Genomic DNA, 19,774 nt, shown 5'->3' with positions numbered 1-19,774 from the left:
GAAAGGAAGCAGATAGTCCTTGAAATGTTTAAGTATTAGCAAGAAATATACTAACAACATGAGCTTTATCACTGTGGTGTGTTTGCTCAATGCCTGAGTTTTCAAATATCCTGAAACAGTGACAGAAATTTGAATTTCTGTGCAAAGCAAGTGCTCTAATTCTCTCACTAATAGTACTGGAAAGAAATAGTCTTGGAGTTCAGAATAGAGTCCAAAAGGAGAACTGAGTTCAGGGGATTTCAGAAGAGTCTGCAAAGTTCATAGTTCATAAAATGGAGGGGATACACAATCCAGATGATAGTCTTGAAAATGACAGATGACATTAATTCTAGAGGACAAGCATATGAAGCACAACAAAATAACTAAGCGTGATGGAAGCTCTGATACAAAATTGGCATTACCCTTGACTTACTATCCTTAGTAATTGTACAGACTGTGAGGATTACATACATAAAAATATTCACAGGTTGCATTTAAAAATGCAAGAGGACTATATCAGGAAAATGTATTCTGTTGTTGAGAGATATTCTTCCATGTCACTCAGGCTTTTCCACAAATATTTTGTTATGGAGATTTGTTGTGTATGGTTGTAATTATGTTGACACTTATCTGGACTTTCAGTTATTTTTTTCTTCACTGCAAACACAATTTCTAGAGGATGAGAATAAGATGAAGAATAAAACATACTTAATAGAAACTTTAAAGGCTGTTCTTAGTTTCTTGCTCAGGTTCATAAGATCCACATTGCTATGTGCTTGCCAGATTTTACAAGTTAGCACATTTTACTATTCAGAAGACTCAAGAATGATCTCCTGCATTTGAATTTCTGAAAATCCTGATGTTTGCAATAATTTGCTCTGAAATGCCGTTGGTGTTTTGATTTTATCATGTGCTGTAACCTCTAACTACTCAGTTGGTTGGAAAAGCTGATTCAGACTTAGCAGAGCAAAGCGTTTGATCCAGTTGGAACCACTGATGGTTTAATTTCTGTATCTGGGACATGGTGAGTGACCCATTACTCATTTTTCTCCTGTGAGTCTTCACCCTTGAGTATTAAGGAGAGAAAATTCCTTCTCAGCTCAGAAGTGCTTAGTATTTATAGCAAGAGAGTTGAAAATTAGGATTTTCAACTGCAAAACGCAGGTATCTGTTTTAAACTGAGGAAGGCAAGAGTCATTAATCCCAGATATATGCACTTCTTTCATCTAGGCAATGAGCGATGCCATAAAATGGTGAAGTCCTGGAGCCAGAGAAAAGATTTAATCTTTGATATAAGACAAATAGATTAAAGATGCTGGCAGAGAGATAACCATGCTGATAGGCAAGTGTGTTACAGTGCTAAAAGCTGTTAAGCATTTCCCCACCACAAAGTATTTTTATACTTTCCTTTTAATCCTGTAGCACTTTTTGGCATGAGGGAGATTTTAGTGCTGCTGGTTCTTTACAGTTCTTCAGCTGGATAGTTTTTAGGTATTCCTCAGTGGCTCTCTTTTGATTTAGACATGCTCTATGGTGACATCTACCAGCACGATTTATTGCACTGTATGAAAAATAAAGGTTCACCTCACTATGTAGGCAACCATCAGGATGACCAGGGCTCACAGTAATTGTGTATGCTCTGTATGCAGTTTCGTATATTCTTTATGGCTCAAATAACTTATATTTAGTAGTGATAACTTTTTAAAAAAAGGGAGCTTAATTTTTGATTGGATTGTTGCTTGACTGGACAATTGCCTGGGCCGGGGTAAGTGAAGGGACTGGGAAGTTTTGGTGCCATAAGCTCCCTCTGCAGTCACAAAGCAGAAGTCTTGGTCATACAGAGTGCCCAGGGTCTGCCATGCCTCGTGGGGGGCGTCTCTTCTCCTTCAAACTGTGAGGAGGTTTGACAACTGGCTTAAACCAGATGCTGGCTCTAAAATAGCCAGTCGAGGTTAGAAACTGCCACTCTGTTGGACCAGTTTCAGACATTTTGTTGACAAAACAGTTTTAAATTAAATATTTTGCTGTCCAAAATGCATCTTGGAAGTTCTTTCAGATAATACTCAGCTGTGGTTGCTGCCATTTTCCTCTGGGTAGTACAGTAATACAAATTTATTCAGTGGCTTCTGAGTAACAAAATCTGCTTTTAGGTGTCTTGAACCTGCCAAATGTGGGTATTTGGTGCTTGTTTTGTGACCTGAGGGACTGAATTATATGGCCCAAGGTTGGAGAGTGGTCATTATGACATCCCTGCCTGCTCAGTGGAGGGGAGGGCTCTGTCCCCTCTGGGAGATGCCCCCTCCACTGTGGGGGCTCCACCCTGAGGAGCTTTGCCAGTCACTGCAGTGATGCACTTACGTCTTGAAATGCGTCCTGAGGGAAGTGGAAGTTTTGGGTCTGGAAGTTGCCTGGAGAATTTGCAGGTGTTCGCACTTGAATTCAGACATAAAAGTGGAAGAGGGCCCACAAAATTGATTTTATTGAGTGGAACAGATGGCTTTTCTCAGGGCCCGCTTCCAGAGCAGCGGTTGACGCAGACTGGTTGCTGTCTTCGAGTGAATTGCATTACAATAAATATAGAGCAAAATCAGTTGTTTTAGCTCTTACAGTTTTTGACCAGATATTGCAGAAATGTGAATATTTGGTGGCATGGAGGCCTATCTTCCTGTACAGCCAAAATACCCAGGGAACTGAGCTGGAGTCCTTGCATGAGGGCACAAAAACCAGACTGAGGAGTTGTTTTAAAAATGAAATGTTTCTTGCTTTTAGTCCACAGTTTAGTGGGCTGTAACATGTTTGAGGAGTAAAAGAAGTAAGAGAGTTTAGTGCATTAGCATGTTTTGTACTGTTTCTTTCACAAAAAATTCAGACCTAACCCTTTGGGTTATTTATTGCTGTCACCTCTGACTGAAATCTGAGAGTTTTAAGTAAACATGGGAAAGCATTTCACAACTCACAGGGCTGGAGTCATTAATGTCTATGCAACCTTATATTTTTTTTGACAATTCTGAGCCAGTTATTTTGTTTACATTGTAGAAAGAATTCAGAATGGTGATTAGTGGAAGTAATGAAAGAATTTAGTGTGCTTATCTATATAAATATTAGTAACAATTATGAAATATATTCCAGAGAAAATGTATGGGCTTATTATTACCTCAGTAATACAGTATATTTCTTTGCATACTTTGATACTAAAAAATAATAAATTACCTCTAATTCTCTTGATGCATACCCCAAGCATATTTGCAAATTATCACAATTTTAAAGAAGTATTTTTAAAGCTCAATTTTCTATAAACACAGCATAAGATGATTGCAATCTGAGTTAATTGCTTCCATGTGCTCTGGTTTGTAGTAGCACTACAGCTTTAAAATCTGAAAGCCATTCTCATGCTATTTCATAGCATGAAATGTAACACTGAATTATGGAACACACATTCAGTACTTAAATACAGAACTTTCATTTTAAATAATTTCTTTCTGTGCTAAATTAATATGTTTATCATTTATTACTTTTTAACAAATTATTACATTTAATTCTAAAGATCAGAAAAATGTTGAGCATATTAGTAATCATCCTTCAGCAAAAAACTCATAACTTTTTGATTTAAAAAACCCACTGATTGATACACTGTAAACCTTAAAAATTAGTTTTCCATACCTTAAAAATATGATAATTATTTTATGATATGTGGAACTCTGTATGTGTAACTTTTTTACATTTTAACTCTTTTTTATAACTTATGACTAAAGGAAAAATTATTCTTTCTACAGCTGTTCATAGGTTTTACAATCAAAGCCAGTTTTAAGTAATTCAATAGAAACTTAATGAGGCTACATTTGTGTTTTTGCCAAATAATGTAATTAATTCATTGCAAAATACATTATTTTATAATATAATTTGTAAAAATACACAAACTTTAAAATTAAGTGCAGGCATCTTCATTTAAAACATTTTACTGTATGTGAATAGTTTGTTAGCTGAAGTTGAAACACAAGTTTAGTTCCAAGTGCTTTATAATCTGATCTCAGTGTACAAAATCTTTGGAGCAGTATAAACATATGTGTAAATGAATTGTTTTAACATATAATTTTTATGATACAATTGCTCTGAATCATGAAACCTCAGACCTAAGATGTTCCATCAGGAAGGCAGAAATACTGGTAACAGTGATATCCAAAAAGCATACAAGAAACAGTTGATGAGGCCAAAGACAACTCACGTGGTGTTCCTGCAAAAACTTGAAGGGGAAAAAAAAAAAGGCAGAAAACCCCACTCCTTAAATCCTGCATTATAATGTGAAAGCTCCATGCTTTTGTTGGACAGCTGAGATGGATGAATTGTATTTTAAGATTGGCTGCTGCTTCAAATACAGTCAAACTTATACTGTTCAGTGTTGCCACAGAAAAAAAGTTATCTGCAGGCCCGAGTTTCGGTAATTAAAACCTGGAAGGCCCCTTGGGTGGCTAGCATTGACTGGTGTTATTACAGAGAAACAAGCATTGCAATTAATTTATTAAATATTCATGTAGAAATAGGATGTATCTGTCCCTTTGCCTAACATAGTTTCAATATTTTTCTTCAAGATGAACTATAAAAGATGTTCAGACTCCTATATTTGAATATGTCTGCAAGTCATGGCTAGATCCAAGATATTAATGATAGGAGAAAAAGAAGACAGATGAAAGTTGCTGAGGACCTGGAGGAGGAATAACCAATTCCACTGGGGCTGCTAATATTTAGTCCCTGCCAATCTGTTGTTTCAATCAAGCAGGAAGCTAATTACATGCAACACTTTGATTCTTTAGCAAAAAAAAAGATAAAGCGCTTCTATTTTAAGACCGACCATGTTTTTTTAGTCAAAATACTGTACTGTCAGAAAATGCCAATGTCAAATCATTTTGCCAGTTTTAGCAGGAGGTTTTTCAGGGAGCAGTAGTTCTGTCTTTCCAGGTGGAATTTCTGACAGACTTGGTGTTCTTGGTTGAAAGTTTGAGTTTCTTCCCTGGACTGTTTTCTGTATTGCATTCGCGTCCATTGGATAAAGTGCTTATGTGGAGAGGCACGGGAGGTGAGAGCTGCCATCCCTGAGATCAGCACCCTGGCCATGGGCACAAGTGCCATACTTGGGCTCCCTTCTTTGCTGTGACTTTTGGGGTGCTGCAAAGTGAATGCCCCTCTTTCCAATTTTACCCCTCTCTGTGGCTATTTATTATTCATTTGAGTACTTAAAAAATTAGACTTCGTTGTTTGTTTATTTTTTATTTGCTTGTTGTAGCTATCTTACTTGGGGATTATGTTCCAAACATCAGATTTTTGCTGGCCTGGCCACCAGCTTACATTAAGAATACTGTTTGGCTGAGAATAAGAAATACTGATTATAAAAAGCTAACATTGAATATTCTGAGTATTGTAGGTGTCAAGTTCAAGTCTGTGTATGCCTATATCTGAGTCAACCACAATATATATTGATATTGATGGAATTAATGTGATTATATGCTAATAAATATATTAATGGACTTATGCTCTATTCAGTCCTGAAGGGCAGAAGTGAGACAAAATGTCTCTGAAATATGAGTTATAACACCGTATATTGCTATATGTTGAGTCAGAAAATTGTTCCCATTTATTCAGAATGCCTCAGGTAAGCAATTTATCTCCAAAATGTATTGAGAAGGTTTCAGATGCACAAGGAACCTGTAAGTAATACAGAGGAGACAACCCACTGTTACTCAAAAATCAAATTCTGTCATCAATGTTGCATTACCAAAACAATTTTAACAACTTTTCTTTGAGAGGAATCCTACTTGGTTAAACTAAAATTGAGAAATCTACTTTCCTCTGAGGCAAAATCCTCTAATTGTTGTGTATTTAATCACTGTCTATATTCAGAATACTAAGAAAAGGATTTCTTATATAAGTAAGCATGATGGGATTATGTGAATAAATGTGGATGTTACCATCTTCACACAAGTTATAAAGAAACTTTTACTGTTCTTTAAGCTAGAAGTTCTGATTTAACTTTGAGTAGGAAGATCTGAACTTAGCCCATTTTCATATGGAGTTTTGAGCTACTGGGGGGAAACATTTGGTTCTAAATACCGTATGTAACATTATATCTGGATTTCAATGTTTTGAGAAGCCAACGGGTTTACCCAAATTATAGGAACAACTTCAGAAGTCGCCTAATGAATGGCTTTTTTTTCTTTAATGTTTGATTACCTGCAGTCTTCATTCACATGTAAAGCTGAATATTATACCAACTTTGAATTCCAGGTAGTTGAGAAACTTGAAAGATCTGAAGGCATTTCACCATCTGTGTACTGACAATATATGTTGTCCTGTATTTTATGTCCATAAAGATTTTACCACCTTTGACAGTGGATAAGGACTGAAAAGAGAGGGAAATATGGATCAATTTTTCAAGTATCATTGTCTCTTTCACTGTTTTTGATGGACACTCTTACGGGGTACTACAGATTTTGTAGTGGTCTAGCTTCTGCAAGAACTCCATTTAATTGTGAATATTTGTCGCATCTCTGCAACTACCTATGTAAGGACACTGCAATGAGGTGGCATAGATTTGAGTTTTTCTTCATAATTACTCAGTTGGGAGTGATCTAAAAGTTGCATCTCTAATCTATGCAGTACAAGCCTTGTTTATAGTCAATAAGGATTAAAATCATCAAAGGATGGTGCATTTCATTTTAGAGTAAATCTTCCTATGAAGAGATTTGAAACTTTTTAGCAGTGCCTGAGAACTAGAGATTCTGTTGATTGTCTCCTAAAATTGTCTCCCTTTCAAGAACATAAATAGCATTACTTGATTTTTAATGGTAACAAACCAATGAATTACACAGAACTGACTGTTTTACCCCTAAGTGAGTCTTTAGTTGGGGGGAAATAAGAAAGAAAGAAGTCTTGAAAACAGCTGTTATAATTTAGAAAAGTTATATCAAATAATTAAGAAGACTTTCAAAAGATGTTTGAATAAAGGAAACCATTGTAGTCAATAAAAAAAACTGCAAAGCAGCAACTTGAATTTCAGCCTGCTGTGGTCACTGTGCTACAGAAAATCTCAGCCATTGATTTGTTTGGTCACTGGGTCTTCTAGGCTGAAGTTGTTTATTAACCACTACAAGCTAAGCTTTTCTTTCTCCATATAATTTGTGGTGATCACTGAAATAAGTGGAAATGCCTTAAAAAATTATATACTGTTCAGAGAAAGATGCTTAAACCTCTATTTTTGTAGAGCATTCAAATATTGATTTTACAATGGATAGGAAACTATGCAGCCACCAAACCCCATAATTTCTGGAGTATCCTTGAATTCATAGAGATACAAACCATGGAAATAATGTTACATGTGAACTTTATTTCATGACTTTTTTTAAGTCAACCACAAAAGAAGACATTTGAGAGCATGTTTCTTGTCTTGATCAAGAAAAAGTACAATGTCAAACACTTAAACTGGCTCTTTAGCAATCTGAACCCATGTCAGCAGTGTCTGCAGGTTTTGTTCTTACAGTTGTTAGCAGGATTGGTTGACTGTGTTTCTACCATCTGACAAGTGAAAAATCTCACCAAAAACAGTGAGAAAAGCCCCATAATAACTTCTGTACCATCTGGATTTTTGTGAATATTGTTTTTCTGTCTTCATAGCTATGAATTCCCTCCTAAAAGCATGAAGTACTAATTTTCTTCTGTTATTGTGCTCTGATAAAAATGTTGTCAGCCTGATGTTTTCAAAACTTAATTTGTCAGTGAATTTGCTGGGCTTTATACAGTGAGTGTAGATTGTGCCAGGCTAACCTAACAGATTAGATCCTGACCTTACAAAATCTTGTCAGTACAAGAACTGCAAGGTATTTGATTTGGGGATTGTAGTATGGTGGGCTCTCAAAAATATTACCAAGTTGTAAAGAGTAGCATTTTTTAAGACTTGGTTGGATCTTAACACTGTTGTAGTTTCTTAGTTACAAACCCCAGAATTTTTAAGTCACAAAGTCCATCTATTATTGATATAGTAAAAATTAGAATCCTATAATGAACCTGCCTGATACTGAGGGTCTCAGAAGCAGAGTTTCTACATGGCTAGGAACTACTAACTTTTTTTTAGCATAAGCTTATAAATAATTAGTTGGGCAGAAGAGGAAAAGCTGGTGTTATCAGTTACCTTTGGCTCAATTGTGTGTCATGTAGTTGGATAAAAAGAGAGGTGAGTTTGGAGAAGCCCTTATGGTAGAAATAGTAAGGACTGACTTTGTTGTAGAAAATAGTGGTATGGTGAACTAGTTTTTTTAAAAAAGTATTGAAACCAAATGATGTGAGTCAGGAGCTTCTAGGGTCATCAGAAGCTGTGGAGAGCCTGCTCTATGAAAATAGCTTAATGGTGCCTGCCTTCTTCCCACTGTCAAAAGGAAGACTAAATGAATGTAAGTCCTGTTTATAAATTTACTGGAAAAATAAGCAAAGGTAACCAACAGAAAAGTGTTTGCTAAAGTAATACTGGGGAAAAATCATATATGAAGGAATCTGAAATCAATAGCTTGAAATTAGAAAAAGAGTTTCAAGATGACCTGTCATAGAGAAGGAGTGTGGATAAAAAAAGCCAATAACCGCATTACAGCATTATCACCACAGTAGAGTACAATACAGTTAAATATGATCAATTTGTGATAGAAACTGGGGCCCTCTGTGATGGCAGAGACACGACTTCAGTTCTGAGACCTTGCCAAGTGTTGTATTCTTACACTTTCTCAGAAGTTTGGAGAAAAAGCCCCAACTTTAGCTGTGCATGGCCTGGTGGTCTCATTTATTAAGAGGAAATCAGATGTATGGGCTGATGGGTACAGGAAATTCCATGACTGGATAATTGTTATTTAAAAATGTTTTGATTTTGTGGTTGTCCAGCTGGAAGAGAACATCAGTGTCAGTGCACCTAAACCCTGACTTCTGACATCAGTAGTGGCTTTAGGTAACAGGAAATCTGATTCAAGCAATGGTGAGTTTGGCCACTAGCAAAGGAAATGGACCTAAATAAAAGCTCAGACTTTCACAGAATTCTACATTTTGGTTTCTCCCTTTATGCTTCCTGTTGCATGTCATGTATCACAGTCTCTGTGATTGCAAGAGGCTAGAGTTTATGCTGCTGTACAATTACAGTACTGGATACTGGATAAAATAAGAAGCCCAATGTGCTTCAAGAATTATGCTAAATATTGAAAAAAAGAATCTGATATAGGGAACACTAATTCTCAAACAATCCTGCCTTAATATAATACTGGTGGGGTTTTTTTTTTTCAGGGCAGATGTAAAGTAGGATCGCTGTTTAATAATTAGCTTCATAAAATCAATCCTTGTAAATAGTAAATCAATGTCCATTTGTACTATAGTTCTATTTTATATTTATGATATTGTGGTTTTATATATTATCCTATTGAATGCCATTTCTTAGAGATATCTAGTCCTGTAGAGTCCTGATGGATTGAGATCTGCAAAAATTTTAGTTAGTGAATAAACTGAGAATTTCTCTCAAATATTTACATGAGGTTAGCATTTTTTTTTAAATACTGTTTAGTAGACACAGGGGGAAAAGAAAATCTCAGTTTAAACTGCATTGCAGTTTTATTTTTGGAGGTATTTTTACATTTCACTCATGGCAATTGTATGTTGAGTGCTAACAAACTGAAAAGAAAATTATGAGAGGCGCTTCACAGTAACTAAGGCAGCTGTGTAGGTATTCTACTTTGTTTCTTCATTAAGAAATTTCACTGTACAATTGATAACATTGGTGGAAGACAGTTTAGGTTATGTAAAAGATTTATAGTTTTTACTTTAAAGCAGTAAGTTCATTAGTAGAGTGAAAATTAAAATTGTGTAAATGCTTTAGTATAAAAGTAAAGTTCACATAACCATTTTAAGTATGAAATTTATCTAAACAATCAGTTCTAAAATATAGACCAAGTTAAATACTTGGGCTTAATCCAGTGAAAACTTCAGTGAGACTCCTAAAATATACATTTGACATCTACTGTTATGTTTCTCTCTTGTGTAAAAATAATTAATTCTGTTATCTGTGTTTCTGTGTGTAATATTGCTGGATATGTCACAGATCCCACGCATTTGTTTTTATACATGCATTTCATTGACTCTTCAAAATCAGGGCAATAATTTTGAACTGTTTGTTCTGGCATAAAAGAAACTCAAAATTTCATAGCCTCTGAAATATGTCTTCAATTTTGGACCAGTTTTTAAATTAAGAGATGTAATTCTAACTATTTATGGTCTTATTAAACATTTTAAAATAAAAGTGTTTCATTTGCAGCCCATTTCTTGGTCTCTTGTAACAGAGTTGCATTGACTATTTATAGCTGCAAAAATTAATGAAGTATTAATTTCTTACTTTCTTAGACGTCTTGTTTTCATTTTTTTTTAGCAATTTTTCATTACACTGGAATATCAATGTACCCTGCTTGAATAGTAATTTAGGAAATGAAGTGTAGAATGATCAAAACTATAAAAAATTGCACCTCTCTAGGAAAGAAGAAAATCTAATTACTGTAAGAAATTTGGTAAAATAATTATTTCATGCTTTTTAGCCTGTACCCCAAAGCTCAGTCTCCAATATAATTAATTTAATGTTTCTGAGTATTTTTTTGCATAAACCTTTATGTTAAAACCTCATTACATTTTTCTCCAACTTTTTACACTTTTTCTGAAGAATAAAAATTACCTCTGTATTCTCACCAGTCAGCTTTCTTAACTGTTAATTTTGCCTTTATATGAGAGAATATTTATTATTCACTTGAAGCCTTTCACTAAATTCTTCTACCTGAGGGCTTGAACCATCAAGCAGCTTCTGATAAAATAAAATTTATAAGTAAAATGACATCTTGGTTTAAAGAATGCACTATAAAATTCCTTATATCTTTGTGTCAAGTAATCTAATAATCCCATCTACTCTGAGCCTGTTTTGCAAAGGTGACCATGTAAAAATTTCTAGAAAGATATTAGGTAAGTCCCAGCCTTTTCATGAGAGGACAGGGTAGTTCCTTTGTACTTGTCTCTCCCTGGCTGCCTGGCCAAGCTGTGGGTTTGCCCTGGAAAAGGATTTGGTGACAGTCACAGTGACAGCATCATTCTCACTGTGCTGTCCCAAAATGCAAATGCTTTGACATAAGAAGGGAAATGTGCTGGTTTAAATTGTTTTGTAACAGCAGCTGAAATTGCATTTCCTTTGAAGTTCATTAGTGTGTGTGTGTGTTGAGCAAAGTACTTCTATGCGAATTTTACTGTGCCGGATATGTAGACTGACAAGGCTGTCTTTGCAAGAATCTCTCAGCTGCCTCAACAGCTGTAAAAATAAAAATACCACTCACTGACTCTTAAAACTCTTAGCAGCAAATCCTTCCAGTCACTTTTGTCATGCTTAACCAGAAGATGTTTTTACAAAATACTTAAATAAGTAATTAGAATGGTAGGTGATAAATGATGATTGAAAAGTATAAAGTCTGATTATACTGGTAGCATATTTCTAACTTTGTTAATAAAAGGGAGGAAGTAATTAGAAGTAGGTTAATCTTTACTGAAAAGCTTAACAAGTGTTTTTTTGTGCAGCACAACTGCTCATTCATGCAGAAAAATGACCTGTGATCTGCAAACATTTTCACGTAAGAATAATTTTATGCAGGCACTTTAGCTCCATTGATTTCCCTTGGATTATTCAGCCATGTTATCGTACATGTAGCAGTTTGTAGGATCATTTACTGAACAGATGAGTCAGTAATGCCAAGCAGCTAAATAAAGCAAGTTCAAATACTCATGGGCCTGGGAAATCATTCTAGCTCTGGGGCTTTGGGCATGGTTTTAGAAAATATGTGGGTCCTGGTGCAAATGTTTGTAATTGCCACTTAAGAAAGTGCACAGGAAACTTGGAATATCCCAGAGAATAACATAACGTGTAGTGAATTTGCTGTAAGGTGGTTTGCTGCTGTACAGAAGAACAACTTCTAACATATAGCATATGCAATTTAGGAAAGACCTTAGATTGTTTCAGCTGTGATGTAGCAGTAATTGCCTAGGAAAAATAGTATTTCTAGTATTTGTAGCATAAAGGTGAGAAGTGATCATCTAGTGGATTGCAATTAATTAGCAAAAACCTGACTTGCCAAAAGACATTTTGTTTGTTCACTTAAATTAGCCTATTCCATAACCTGAAAATTCATGCTACATCCTGTTGAGTGTATCTGTCTTGTGCCATTTATTTTATGGAGAAGAACTGTGCTGGCTGCTCATACCACAGACAATGCAAATTATGCATTTACTGGGAAGAACTTAGTTCCTGTCTGTGTTCTTCTGAATTGACTATATTTCCTAGATTCTACCAGAGGCAGTTTAAATGGTGTAAAGTTTTTATACAAAGTCTTTGCCTTTTTGCATAAAATGTAGGATAGGTTGTGAAGAAATAAAAATTACTTTTTATTAATTTTCCTCCTTGTTGAAAAGATAATCTATCTGACATAAATAAAGTTTTGGGTTTGTTTGGTTAGTGGGTTTTTTTTTGTTTTGTATTGTAAATACCTTGGGAATGTGGTGCTGATTTCTTCGTGCAGTTCTGCCACCAAGACAATTAAGCCACTGACCAAGGCTCTAATTCCAACAGCTTCAAGTTAATGCTCTTGCTGTGTATGTTTGTTGGAGTGGTTCTGTTGTTAACTTGATAGGGAAAATTTGGCAGACCATAGCAGTCATGTATTGGGTTATTAAAGATTGTTCTATTCATTTTCGAAGCTGGCTGAAATGAAATTTGAAGGCATTCTTCAAGCCTGTGTATGAATTGTTCATTTTATGTTATAATACTTTACCTTTTCTATAGTAAATTTGACTTATTCTGTAAGTACTGTTTCAGGTGATTTATTACAGCAAAGACAATATTTGCAATTAATTGCTTTTTAATGGTAACAACGCAATGAATTCCACAGAACAGACTTCTCCACCCCCCCCCAAATTCTTCTTTATTTTATAATTACAGAAGTATTTTGTAAGTAAAAATATGATTTCTCTTTGCAATCGTAAGATAAATAATTTTAGCAGTGAACTATTTTTCTGTATTTGACAAGGTATTAATTACATAAATTCAAAGAATTGGTGACAAAATGGATCATTACTAGTCTGTGCTAAGTTATAAATAGATAGTCTTAAAGTGATTTGGAAAGGCGAAAAACCTTTGATAGGAGTTAAAGGTTTACAACATATAACTGCAGAGGTCTCTGAGGAAAAATTGTGTCACTGTTGTAACTATCAGGAAAAGATTTATAAAAATATTTTAAGACAAGAATGGCTAAGCTTTTGGAAAAAAAAAAAGTTCCTCAAAAGAAAGAAAATATATATCTCTCTTTACACATATCTCAACTTGAAAATATCTTGTGGGTGTATTGTATAGTACTTATGTAGCACATAGAAGCGACTGTTCTTAGGAATGTGACATATATATGTTGTCAAAGCAAATTATGTTTAAAATGTGTAGCATTTGGTGCTTGCAGCTGTAAAGGAAAGTACTGTACTATAATTGAGAATCATATGAAAACTGCAGATGCTTGACTTTTCTGTTATTGCAAGTAAATTTTTCAAATTAGACATTATTTTTGAGCAGAAACCAAAGAAAAAGACCTTTAATCTTTATTTAGTGTCAGCTTTATTGCATGAAATCCATGTTTTCTAAAATGGGGCTTGATTGACAACCTCTTTGGAAAGCTTCTTTTGAAAATCCATCTAAGCTAAGAGTTAAAAAATATGTTTTATTGTAAATGAGATTGTCGTGTTCATTATTAACCTATAGTAGGTTTCATTTTATTTTTACAATAGGTAATTTACAGTTGCAAATCCATGTGGGGAAGTAATAGATAATATACATGTAACAATCATCAACAAAGTGATCTGAAATAAATTTTCTTAACTGTTTAAACCCCATATTTTAGTTTATGGCAACAACATAAATAAATCTGAATAAAAATCCAGAATAGAAAGTGAAACTGATGCAATAAGTTTTCCCTCTGAAAGTTCTTCAATTATGTATGTGGTTTTTAAAATTTTATAATCTGTAAATGAGATGGCAAAATTCAGAGTTCTAGTCAGCAGAACTGACCACAATTTAATTAAACTTTTGCAACCTGTCACATGAATTCCTGAGTCTAAATTTTGTAGTTATTGTCAGCAAAAATATGAGTACTCTTGCATGAAGAATGTTTCTACGGTTTGTCTTGTGTAACGGACTTTATGTTTAGTCTTCTTTTTATTAGAATAGCTATAATACCAAAATAAGTATCAAAATTTCTGTCCAACTCTTTGTTTTTTTATTAGTCTTTAATATAGACTTTTTGTTTATTATCCTTCAGAAATTAAATTCCTATACTGAAAAAGGAGTTGTAAAATCAGTGGTCTCATATAGTAGTCATCTGACATTTTAGGAGCTGTTGATATTTTGGGGTCCTGCAAAATGTGATCAATTATAATACCTTTATATACTACTGCAAAATAAAAATAGTGTGGGAGAGACCCCGAGGATGTTGCAGAAATAATTTATTTTTAAAGGAAAGCTTTCTCACTTAGTAAGTATTCTACACACCAGTAGAAATGAAAACTAAAAAAAAAAAAAAAAGAAAAAGAAAAAGAAAAAAAATCCTGTTTAGTGATTTTAATCCATGCCAGCTAGAGGGGAAAAATGAAATAGATCAAAAAAATATGGAAGTAAAGAAAGACTATAATAGGGGGAAAGACTGAGTTTGAATTTGTCCGATTTGCTAGCTATGCATAAATAGTCTCATTTAATTACCTGATCGTGCTTACCAAAGTGTTTGCATTTGAAGGTTTGTTTACTATGACTGTGGAATTGTAGAGATTCCCTTCAGAAGAAGGACGGGCTGGAGCAAAAAGCTCTTTTAACTATTTTGTTCTTGTCCAGATGCCTAAAAGCACTTCCTCCAAATGGCTGATGAGATTGCTTTATTTTTCCATACATTCCAGATGGATGAGTAATGTTTTCTTTCAGTAATGTCCAATAATGGACTTGTTTTCTTATTTTATCGTTTTTGTACAACTGAATCTCTCTGTAAATGTCTGCAGTTCTCACTCAAACTTCTAAGAGTTTTTCAATCAGAACCCTTATTTAGCAATGTGTACCTGAATCTCTGATAAAAGTAAAATATACTTTTAAATAAAGGTAAAATAAACTTGGAAAGTTTTCTGTATTAGCATATTAGGATATTGTAATCTGGGAAAATACATTGACTGTTCCAAGTACTGGGGGATCCATTTCTCATACAATTATGCAACATCCAGCAAGTCCTTGGTTTTAGCTCCTATTCTAAAAATCAAGGCATGTGACTGTTTTCAAGTGTTGTGTGTGTGATGCTTTTGACTGATTGCTGTGAATTTCAAGAACAGATTTTTACTGGGATCTGTGCTCTTGTTTTGAAAAATCTTAGTGTGTATTAAGCATGACATGTTGAGATAGAATTATGTGATCAATTATAATGCCTTTATATACTAATATAATAATGTATTTTCCAGGAAGCTTTAAGTGAAAATCAGGCAAATGAAGGAAAATTGGCAAAGGTCATATTGAATAACTGAGGCTAGAATTTGGCCTCTGCAGTTAGGAAGCAGAGCAAGAAGAACAGCAATTTAATGTTTTGTTTGATTTTTTTACATTGAGAAAAACTTAGATATATTAAACTAGTAACTATATCTGTTGCTTTTGTAAACACTTATTTTTCTAACAAAACAATAATTTTTTACTTTAATCAAGTTTTGGAAGTCATGGATATCCTGCTAAATGAGTGACTTTTTCATACAGATTTTCAAAACTGAGTCTAAAACACTTTATACTGAATCAGAAATTCCATGCCTACTACTTTACTTCCAAAACCATTTACCTTTAAAGTTTTTTTCTAAGGTCTTTCCTTGAAAGATATCAGTTTGTTTAAATGGTCTGTCTCCTAGATAGTGGTCTGTGTTGGGTACTTGAAAACAGCAGTGCAGGACTGGGAACCTGTGGGTCTAGAATGTACTTGCCTGTTTTCGTGTAATGCAACCTGACAGGTGGATTGGGCGGTCAGTTTTGGGATGGTCCAAAAACTATTGCCTTGTCTTACTGGTCAGTTACAACATGGGAATCAAGGTCTCTTCAGTATCAAAATTACCCTTGCCAGCAGGTTGGAGCAGGACATCATGATCTACCTCATGGACATATAAAGGATTTATTACACTCTACTTCCCAGGATTTTGTACTAATGTGAAACTTTTGCTTTACAAAGAAAAGAGTGCCTGGAAATGGATCTCAAAAATATTTGTATTGTTTGCATATATATTTTACCTCAGACCTACTCAGACTGTGAAGTTTTCTAAGTTAATTAATTCACTATTAAGTGTAATTGATACTGTGTGCAATCACACAACTTCTTGGACTTTTTACTTCCATTCATTGTCCAGAAAAAAACACTTCACAATGCTGGAGTGAAAGGTTGTGATCTCTGTGTGTTTCCAGTACCTTCTATACTGCCAAATATTGTGATGTGTAGAAAGCACAGTAAGTAGAGTTAGGCTGACATGGACTGCAAGGCAACGTGCATTCAGAACAGTTCATCAGTCTGAGAAAATACTTAATCCTCTTTTGTAGAGAAGCATAGCTTTTTAACTATTTTCCTCATGGGCCTGGCAGAAAAGGACCAGTAGATAATACTTCATCTTCCATTTTGCTGAGCCAAGTACAGGGGAACTTGGCCAGGATGTCTCAGTTGCTGCACTCCATAAAGGAGAGACCAGGAGGAGACACATTTTATCACTTCATTTGTCTGCTTTGGAAAGCAAATACCTATGCTAAAAATATGTGGAGAAAGGGAGCTGATAATTAGCATCAACATCAGTTTGGTCTGGCTGTTATTTCTACATCTACTTCTTGCAGATTTTTGTGGTCCATGCCATCATTCTGGTGCTTGAGAGTAAGAACATTGAAACTCCACTATTTATTTGGTTATTAAGGCTGGTAGTGCTACATATTTACAGGTTACTTTCAAATTAATGTGGTATGTGTAATATTTTGTGCCATTTTAGGTCAAGTAATGAAACTCTCACAGTTGTTACCAAATCTGATCTCCAAGTAGAACACAAGTTGTGGGGTTTTGGGTAGAACATGGATTTGACTCAAAGGTTGGAGATATGCAAATCCACTTAATTGTCATAGCTGCTTAATGCTTAGACAGAGCCTTAATAATCTAAGAGTTCAAAGAAGTTTGAATATGATGTTCTTGTATCCAAAAAACCATATGCACTCTTCGATGATATAATTTTTCTATATGTTTAAAAGTGGTACAGGAAAAAGACTCTTACTCCTTTGTTCCTAAAATATTTGTTTCTTGGCAGCAGTTGTCTGGATGTACAGCAGATGTACTAAATATAACCTGCCTATGATTTAATGCAGCACACATGTAGAGAATGAAAATAACATTAATAAAAGTTGTTATTTTAATAAGGACCTTTGGACAAAAGGAAGCACTATTCTGGTTATGACTACTTATTCAGTGATATAAATAGAAGTTTTGAGTTTCCAGGACTGTGAGTCTGGCAGAGGTCATTTGACTTCAATTTGTGATGCAAGGCTCCTGAAAATAATGTCCTCACTAACATTTATTCTGTATTTCTGTTAACAGGAGGAATGCTTTTTGAATTTAGAAGCTCCTATTTCAAGAGTATGTGGCTATGACACTCCCTTCCCTCACATCTTTGAGCCTTTCTACATCCCAGACAAATGGAAATGCTACGATGCTCTTAGAAAAATGATTAACTACTGAGCAGTAGTACAGGTGAGAAATAGCATCTTACACTGACAGATTACCTGTAAGGATTCTGACAGGATGACTGCGAGGTTTGGGGCTATAGTACTACTCATTTATTTAGTTTATTTACAACTAGTTTATTTAGTTATTTATAATAAGAATTGCTTCTTATGGCTTTGGGCCTTCAGTCTTAAAGGCATCTGAATATTTTTGAGTACTGCAATCGAAGTCAGTGTTTAAAATTAATTACCTTGCTTAATCAATCTGAAAATTAAATGTCTTGAATCCTGAGAAGTGAAAAGAGTATAAAGTGAAGGGTGAAAGGAATACTCATGCAGAGAATATATTTTCATCTCTATTAGAATACTCAAGAGTTACTTCATAGGCAAACCACAGTGTTAAATTTTATAATTTTTCACTCCTCAGGGTGGCCTGTAGTCCTGCAAGGTACTAATAACACCCAATTTACCCTGAATATTTGCTCTGTATTGTAACCATACACAAATCATTGAAAATACGTGAAGCATCTGCAGTGTCTTACAGTCCTGTTGAAGTACTAATATTCAATATATTAATTCTAAAAATAATCTTTCTTTTTGGTGTTCAGTGTAATTTGATCATGCTTGAAGATTTCTGTTTGCAGAGTACCAAGACTGTGAAGTAATATATATTTCTGTGTCTGTTTTTCACAGTCTGTAATATCTTTTGTTTCATTATAATATTGTACTAAGTGGCATTTGACTGCAGGGTGGCTGACCAGGATTTAGGATTGTGCATGGCTGTGGGAGAAGTTCTGGTGTTTAATGACCAAAGTTTAACAGTTTAGAAAATGTGTTAACACAATGTATTCTCTGCTTCCTTTAATTGAACAAAGTAACCTAGTTTTTGAGATACACTCTTGATGGATCTTGTACGTGGGAAATAAAAAGAAAAGAAGGAAACAACAGGCCTGTTTTCCTTTGGAACTGGGAGATTCTGTGGGCAGGCAGGGGATTTTTAGCTGTTGACACCAAAGACGGGAGGGCCAAGGTGGGCCCTATATTAGGGGCACTATCTTCTGTCCATTTTACCTCTTCATTGAACTGTGAATTTATATTAGAGCCATGGATAGAAGGTTGCCAATACCATTGTGTTAATTTCCTTTATATGCATAGTTACTTTCAGGAGACTTTTTGGCACTCTGTTTCCCTCAATAGCTGATAGTGGAGCGCCTTTATGAGACATGGGATTGCTACCAGTGAGGCAGTGTCTCCAAAATACAATGTAATTCTACTTTGCTCAAAAATCACTTGTTACTGACATATCAGAGCATTTCATAGAATCATAGAATATGCTGAATTGGAAGGGAGCCGTCAGGATCATTGAGTCCAGCTCCTGGCCCTGTGGAAGACAACCCAAGGATCACATCATATGCCTGAGAGTGTTGTCCAAATGCCTCTTGAACTCTGTCAGGCTTGCTGCAGTGATCACTTCTCTAAGGAGCCTGTTCCAGTGCCCAGCCACCCTCTGGGTGAAAAATCTTTCCCTGATATCCAACCTAAGCCTCCCCTGACTCAGCTTCATGCTGTTTTCTTGAGTCCTGCCTTATCATGAGAGTGAGGAGATCAGGGTCTGGCCCTCGTCTTCCCCTCATGAGGAAGTTGTAACTGCAGTGAGGTCTCCCCTCAGTCTCCTCCAGGCTGAACAGACCGAGTGCCCTCAGCCACTCCTCATACGCTTCCCCTCAAGGCCCTTCACCATCTTTTTTGCCGTCCTTTGGACACTCTCTAATAGTTTAATGTCTTTCTTACACTGTGGTGCCCAAAACTGCCCCCAGCACTCAAGACAAGGCCTCACCAGTCCAGGCAGAGCGGGACAATTCCCTCCCTTGACTGGCTGGTGATGCAGTTCTTAATGCACCTCATTTCCTTGGAATTAAAACTAAAGCTGTTTTCTGACCTGTTTTCTTTTTTTGTAGGGTA

At 35.2% G+C, this 19,774-nt stretch overlaps 1 protein-coding gene across 2 annotated transcripts in view; it reads left to right on the top strand.

Annotated features, from left to right (window-relative positions):
- BCKDHB (branched chain keto acid dehydrogenase E1 subunit beta) overlaps positions 1 to 19,774 on the top strand; it is a 116,328-nt gene that overhangs the window by 93,037 nt on the left and 3,517 nt on the right. For both annotated transcript variants that reach the window (XM_039569180.1, XM_039569179.1), the window contains one exon: positions 17,688 to 17,840. In XM_039569180.1, coding sequence (XP_039425114.1) covers positions 17,688 to 17,828 — 141 coding nt within the window. In that variant the 3' untranslated portion in view covers positions 17,829 to 17,840. The remainder of the gene's footprint in view (positions 1 to 17,687; positions 17,841 to 19,774) is intronic.

This window comes from Corvus cornix, chromosome 3 (genome assembly GCF_000738735.6).
Source record: "Corvus cornix cornix isolate S_Up_H32 chromosome 3, ASM73873v5, whole genome shotgun sequence".
NCBI classification, from domain to species: domain Eukaryota; kingdom Metazoa; phylum Chordata; class Aves; order Passeriformes; family Corvidae; genus Corvus; species Corvus cornix.
Note: the sequence above shows the minus strand (reverse complement) of the source record. Positions and strands in the feature narration are given on the sequence as shown.